Source organism: Photinus pyralis, unplaced genomic scaffold (assembly GCF_008802855.1).
Source record: "Photinus pyralis isolate 1611_PpyrPB1 unplaced genomic scaffold, Ppyr1.3 Ppyr1.4_LG5, whole genome shotgun sequence".
In the NCBI taxonomy this organism is placed as follows: domain Eukaryota; kingdom Metazoa; phylum Arthropoda; class Insecta; order Coleoptera; family Lampyridae; genus Photinus; species Photinus pyralis.
Window position 1 is genome coordinate 31,295,355 of NW_022170596.1, and position 7,432 is coordinate 31,302,786.

At 36.0% G+C, this 7,432-nt stretch overlaps 1 protein-coding gene across 1 annotated transcript; it reads right to left on the bottom strand.

Moving 5' to 3' along the window:
- Nucleotides 1-1,687: 1,687 nt before the first annotated feature.
- LOC116170966 (trypsin-1-like) lies at nucleotides 1,688-7,049 on the bottom strand. The gene is made up of 4 exons (XM_031487557.1): nucleotides 6,925-7,049; nucleotides 6,743-6,875; nucleotides 6,304-6,694; nucleotides 1,688-6,259 (listed from the first exon to the last, which is right to left on the bottom strand). Exons 1-4 carry the CDS (start codon nucleotides 6,962-6,964, stop codon nucleotides 6,089-6,091), a joined length of 735 nt encoding a protein of 244 aa, XP_031343417.1. The 5' UTR covers nucleotides 6,965-7,049; the 3' UTR covers nucleotides 1,688-6,088.
- Nucleotides 7,050-7,432: the final 383 nt, after the last annotated feature.

Sequence of the window (7,432 nt, forward strand, 5' to 3'; positions counted from 1 at the left end):
ATATTTAAATGTGAACTTTTTTGATTACCTACTCTAAAAATAAATGAAAAATATCAATTGATTTGTACAGTTTTAGTAGGCTTGGTAACGAATTTTACGTGAGTGCAAAGTTTAAGTGCAAAAAAATGTCGGGAGCCAAACTTAAAGCTCTAATACGATCCTATTTTTCGCTAAGACTGCAACAATATGAATTAAAAACTGTGTTGGGAGTATTTATAAGCGAACGCCTTTGCAGGGTTTTAATGAAACTTGACCTCTACAGAAGAAAGCATACTTCTGGCATCAGCAAGTGGTGCAATTGCCAGAGCTTTAAATCCAAACGTCTAGACAACTACATGGCTATAAATGGATGCACTTTCGATGTTTGCAAAATAATTTGATAGCATCTCAAGAAGTCGTGCGAGTATTATTACACATATTAGATCCTTGTGGAGTACCAATTAGAAGCAGAAGACGTTTGCGTCGCAGAAGCTATGGTAATCAGGGAACAAATTATTTGTGGCACATGGACTGTTAGGATAAGAGCTTGAAGCCTTTTCAGGGAATTCAATTCCATGGCTTGAAGCCATTTTCTAAGTGAGGGCTTGTCGCTTGACTTTGAAATTCCTTAAGAGCTTTGGAATTTGTAAATTGAAAAAGGGCTTCAATTCCTTTACGAAATTCAGAAGATCGACAAAAAGTTATAATTAATGCAGCCCTAGAACTAAAAACTGAGGAAACTTGTTTTCACAATGAATTTGATGCTCCTCGAAAACAAACCTTATCTGAAGAGCATTTTTTTAAATTTGATAGTGACGAAAGATACTGTTTGTCAAGTACAACACTGCGTTACCCTCCAGTGCGCCAGTACAAAGACCATTTTCATTCACATCTATAGTAAGCTCACCCAAAAGACATAATTGACAAGAATTTGAATTTTGAAAGTTTAGTAGGTATTATTAAAAGCCAACAAGGATTATTCTTAATATCTTATTTAGACTTCACAATACCTAAATATTATGACTATTTAATCATTATTAGTTTGTTTTTTGTTCTGTGTATAGAACTATAGACTATAGATTTCAGTTTGAGTTAGTATTATTAAAAAAATTAATGTAATATTATTTATTCATGTGTTCCCCTGGTTATCCATTAAAGCAAATGAGATTTAATTCCTTTAAAAAGGGCTTAGGGCATTTGTCCAATTCCTTTTTTAGTGAATTGGGAATTTTTGAATTATTGTGTAACATAAATAACGCTCTAATTAGAAAAACAATGTTTATTTAAAAACCAATCATACCAATATTCAAATTAAATGCTATATCTCACTTAATAATGACTTTCTCTTAGACATATAAAATTACAAATAACAAAACCTACCCTAATTTTTTTTAACAAAGTCCATTATTCGGATCTAAATTCGGAAAAGTACCTATGTATACTTGAAATTTCTAAAATTTGCCCACAAGTTCGAGCTGTTGGAGTCCTTAAAAATCTTTCAGTGTATTAAGGTTACTGAAATCGGTGTGCCTGTTAATATATCTACCACTGTACAAAATCTCAAAAAGAGCCTAAGCTCTTGCGGAGAACTTTTTCGGGTAATTTTTTTAAATATGTGGAAACTCTGTCGCAATCCGAGGTCTTACCTAAATAGGTCAAGGAAAGTTCACATCGAATCCATAGTGCTTTTAATAATTCATCTACTGTCATTAGCTCTTTTAGGATTGGTTTCCAACAATTTCCACGTTAGAGCTATTCACAATTGTTTTGCAATCCAGACTTTCAATTATTTCTAAAAACTCTTCCTTGTCTATTTTTTCGAAATCGGCTAAAGCTATAGTTCTAAAGTACTCCTCTCATACTTGCTAATGCATTTTAGAAAAGATTCCTTTACTTCCACAGAGAATTTGCCAAAAATACAAAGCTCCATAAACGGCTCTACAATACCAATTGGAAGATATCCCAGTATCAAATTAAAAAAATATATCCTCTTCAGATATAAGTTTTGTTTTCGAGGAGCATCAAATTCATTGTGAAAACAAGTGTCCTCAGTTTTTAGTTCTGGGGCTACATTAATTATAACCTTTTGTAGATCTTCTGAATTTCGTAAATGAATTGGAGCTCTTTTTCAATTTACAAATTCCAAAGCTCTTTTAAGAAAGAATTTCAAAGTCAAGCCCTCAATTAGAAAATGACCACGGAATTGAATTCCCTGAAATTTTGTGATAAGCAGATAATTAGTCCAACATCTAGTTATCCACTGTTATTTTTTTTATTATGTTGTTTTATGTTTATCACGTTACCCATATCCATATATTATTTTCCATATCAATTCGGTAGATAAACGTCGAAACTAAGAAATCTAACAAGAAAGGTCACAATGTGTGGCCACCACATTTTCGGAAATCAATTTTCTATGATAATACTGCTAACTTCACAGCCAGATCCTTGAAGTCCTTATAGAAGTATTTTTAAAAAGTAGTTGGGACATTGAGGGAAGTACACCGGAAAACATAACAATCTTCCTAAAAATCGTAGAGATCTTGAAATACATAATGACAAATCCTTTTAAAAACGATATTTGGACCTCAGACACTTTATAAATGCTTTAGAACCTTTCGGAAATCTCCTCAAGAGTTTTTAAAGAAATGTTCCTAGAAATCTGACTCGATGAAAAAGGGGATCTCATCATCATCAGAAAATTGTCATTTCTTAGTGATGAATTGTGACCTACTGAATTGCTCGCATTTTAAAGTTGGAACGGGGGCAATGGACACACAATATTGAATGTTCTGTTATCGTTGTCGTACATTGCCCTAGCGAAAATAAGGGGGTATATAAGTGAAATACCGAAAAGTCGATTTTTTCGGCTACCATCATTGGAAGTGTAAACTGAGAATACACCTTCATCGCCAACTAAAAGTGTTAGGATGATTTCATAAATAATTTCCACTCTCCTTTTTGATCTAATTTGACAGGACTGCTGGAGCAAACAATCCATCCAAAAATTGCCAATATGTTCTAAGTGTATATAATTCTGTACTTAGTTAATAAAAAAAAATTGCACTCAAAGTTATATTTGCTCTTTATAAATCTTGCAAACTTACCTTCTAACCATAATTTCAATTATACGGGCGTAGCAGCGAACTTACCATGTTATTACTATTATCTCGGAATAGATCGGCAAAAAAAACAACCGTTTGTTTTCAATAGCCGCAACGTTTGTTAAACAAATTAAAGCAACTACTCTAAAATTACTTCAAAATATATTGTACACAGCTACAGGGAGTGGTCGTGATTGTAAAACTTACGGAACATTCCTTTCGAGATTGGAAACGGAGCTCGGGGGCTTCGCCCCAAAATCTTCCAGAATATCCTGCGTAAACGACATAGATATTACGCCTTTGATTATTTAATGTAACAATTCTGTATTAAAACTGTGTTATACGCTTACATGTGTTAGGTAGTGAAATGAAGACCAATTAAACAGTTCACGAATTTGACCCAACCGGTCACAAATTTATAAAATTTAAAGCGAATGTTACTAAATAACCAGTCGAGTGTAACTATTAGATGAGCGGTTTCCATTTAATAACAAATGTAATATACTTAACTGTCAGCGCGGCTAATTATAAAATTTACCAGTCATAAATTAATACTGTAGATTGGGGTTATGCTCCCTACCGGCTACTGGACTGTTTTCCAAATTACATTAGTTTGTTTTGATTTTGCGTACGAAGGCTTTTGAAGTCTTACAGGATTTGAATGAAATGAAATATAATCATAGCATCATCGATGTCAAGTAGTTACACAGCGTGATCCAATTTAACAAGTATACAACTTCTTGTAAAACCAATGGGAATCCGGTAGCAAAATTTATACATGATCAAAATCGGTCACATATTTCACACTTCGCAAAACTAACTGGAATGGCGGCTGATCTGACATAGGTACTACAAACACATTGTTTGGGGTGCTTTAATTTGTTGTTAGTGCTCAAAAATAGATCAATGCTTTATTATTTTGAGATTATAAACAGTATCTACTTCAATTTTTGCTGAGCACTTTTAGTTCTTATTTAACAAATCAAATTTAAAGTATCCTTTACGTCAACTTGGTCAATGAGAGCTCAAAAATTAGAACGCTATTATGCTCTGCTTGTACATTTCCTTCTAACTATACGTTTATTTGACAAACCCAAAACATTTGGTGTCAATAGTTAGTCCCCTGATATAGTCGCACTAAAAAATCTCCCCTGAACATTTCCCGTCAAGAACCTTCACCAACAACAGTTTGCGGTACAATTCACTGCCGGCTAATTCACTCTCGGAAAGTGAGCTTTTTACTAAGTGTTTGGCATCGCCGATTTTGTAATTTTTTTCTCTATCGAGTAACTTCAAAATCCAATATGGCGTCCATAAGAAATAAGAAAGTTAATGTGATTTAGGTACATGAAACCCACAGGTAAATGTTTCGGGTTGTGTTTTCTAAAAGTGACAGCGTGACAGATCTCATTATTGACTACTAGTTAATAATGTCCACATTATCATTATCATTTTTCTACTAAGTACCGTCCCTTTTAAAATATCACTTGTAACAACTAAGTCCGCCATGTTTTTTAATTACGCCAATTGGAATCGTTATACTGTGAAAGCACAGAAGAAGCCTGGTGAGTAATCTCCTCCTGGTGACCTAATGGGCGAGCTTGCAATTATAACCAAATACCAAATAATTAAAATGACTGAATATGAGTTAATTTGTTATTATCGTGTCGCTCCTTCGTCTGGATGCCATAAAAAACAATGCTCTCTTGAGCTAAAATACGCAGCAAGGGCAAGCTTAATTTCCAACACGGCTTAAAAATCCACCTATGGAAAATCCGAAAATCAACTCTCTACAATTCGACAACCTGTAACATTTCCATGATATGCAATGCCCAAACTCCTAAAATTTTTAACTTTACAACGAAATTTCGAAAAAATTGAAATGCAAATTTAGAGCTACCGTTACACGAGTTCTACCTACTTCATATACCCTTTATACTTTCCGGTTCTATCACATTTCTAAAATTCTGTGTATTCTTGCGGATTTTTCGAATTATTAGACTTGTTCAAATTCTTTAAATTCTTCAGACTCTTCGCCTTCGAATACCTGATGGTATGTCTTTTCTTCTTCATCTTGCATTTCTCGTACAAAAAAATTTCTCGATTACTTACTGCAGATTGTATGATTATTAAGCTTAAGGGCCGGTTTTTCTATCTCTCGATAAATGTATTCGGAAAATCAGTACCTTGACAACGATTGTATCAACAATGGTATCCATATAATTTATTCGGAGAGTAAAGTTACTGGGAGGTGGAGATCGGGCCTAAGACAAATTAGTAATACCAGTAATACAAACTGGCTACAGTAAAAGGCTTGCTGATACCCTGAAACACCATTACATTCCACATAGGTGGTTACAAAAGAGAGCACGTGTAATTTATAATTATCATACTTATAGAAAAATGCAAAGTATCTGCTAACAGTAGAATAAACGGTAACCAAATTACGGTCTTGAGAGTGTAATAAATTCACCCGCATCCACTCTACACACCTCGAGGGTTTCAGCGCGAACACCTTTCGGAAAAGTTGGCATGAAATATGTTGGACAACCCGTTTTAATGACTTTAAAAATTATTGCTACGGACAAGGGAGTGACTAACATGTCCCAAACAAATCCTTCAGTAGTTCACAATGCAACCGCTGTTCTTGCCTAAATTTTATAATTATTCATCGAAAAAAAACCGCTTTAAGGTAATTGCTAAGTGAGAACTAGATCCAAAATGCGTGTACTAATTAGAATGTCCCTAAGGCACATAATAATTCGAATGATTTAATTTATATATATACGCAGGTAAATAGGTATACTATTTATGGCAGTAGTAAACAGAGTGACCTATGGGCGCAATTAAATCGGCATCAAAATGTTATGTAGGAATAAAAAGCACGGGCACTCGAGGCGATTACGTTCGTCTACCTTTACATCTTCATGTGCCGCCACCATCACTATTGTAATCTAAAGTTCTCGAACTGTTAATGAGCACATAAAAGCGTAGAAATGTGACAATTACAGGTAAGGCTTCCACGAAGATTCCGAAATGAAATCCTGAAAGGCAGTGACTCTCGTATAAACTCCAGGTTTGCCAACTTCTCCACACCCAAAGGCATGGGAAACAATGCCAACCTGTTCTAATATGTTTCTCATTCTCCACACAAGGATTGGTCCACCGGAATCGCTCTAAGATCACCAGTTTGTTAACAGTAGAGAGAATGTATGCTCACCAAGCACGAGTCACCTCCGCCGTTACCACCGAAGCAAATCATGGTGGTAGCGTTAAAGTTTGGATAGACCTCCGCGCACTTCTCTTCGCTTACTTTAGGTAGTTCCACCATTTTCAAGTTGGGAGACGAGCGACCGCCGTCCTCAGCGCTGGATATACCCCAACCGATAACTAATCCAACCGCGTCATCCGCTACCGAATTGTCTGAGTGGAGAAGATCCACGGGACGCGTAGAGTCGAAAGCCGAATCCAACTCCAAGATCGCGACATCGTTTTCGAAAGTGACGGGGTTATAGTCGGGGTGCTCGAAGATGGTTTTAACCCCCCTTAGTTCGCCACCCTTCTCTCGGGTCGACGTTCCCGCGCGTACTTGCAGACTTTCCTTTTGCACGCTAGTAATTGTCAACGTCAACTTAGATCGAGACCACAAACCGACTCACCCATAAACGCAATGCTCAGCAGTCATAAGAACGAGCGACCGGAGCATCGTCCCTCCGCATGTGTGCACTCCATTCTTCTCTATCGAAACCTGCCAGGGGTAATTTTCGATGCTCACTTCTTTTACGACAGCGGCTGCAACTCGAAATTAAGACCGTTGCCTTTCACGGGCAGTTAATGTTACCAACTGTCGTGGTTATCACGAGGAGAATCCTCACCCACATCGTTAATATGCAGGAATAATTGTTCCGGATTTACTTTTATCATGTACAGTTATTAGACCGATGAAGTCAGCAATTACAGATAAATGTTATGGCAATAGTAAAAGTTTTACGACACATATATCATTAAATAGTTTATTAGTAAAAAAACACTGGTGTGGTGTAAATACTGAGTCATGCCTGGGAAATTGATAGAGATTATAGTCGTGTTTAGTTAATCGACAAAAGTGTGTTCCATATTTCAGGTGCAGAAGATCTAGGTATACTCGAATTGCAACTCTTTTTGGAACTCAAATTTTTCAAAACACGGAAATTTCCTCAATGCTTTGTTAGAAATTCTTTGCAGGTTCCTTAGCGATTTTTTTTAGAATTTCATAGTTTTTAGAAATGCTTCAGGACACGCTTACTTCACGACCCATTGTTACTCCTTCGGGACTCCTATTTCCCTACTTCAGACTACCACACGTCCTT

Coding starts and splice junctions, on each gene's coding strand:
- LOC116170966 (XM_031487557.1), bottom strand. CDS start 6,964: ATGTGGGTGAGGATTCTCCTCGTGATAACCACGACAGTTG. Junction 6,876..6,924: donor CGTGATAACCACGACAGTTG/GTAACATTAACT, acceptor TTCGAGTTGCAG/CCGCTGTCGTAAAAGAAGTG. Junction 6,695..6,742: donor GCTGAGCATTGCGTTTATGG/GTGAGTCGGTTT, acceptor GACAATTACTAG/CGTGCAAAAGGAAAGTCTGC.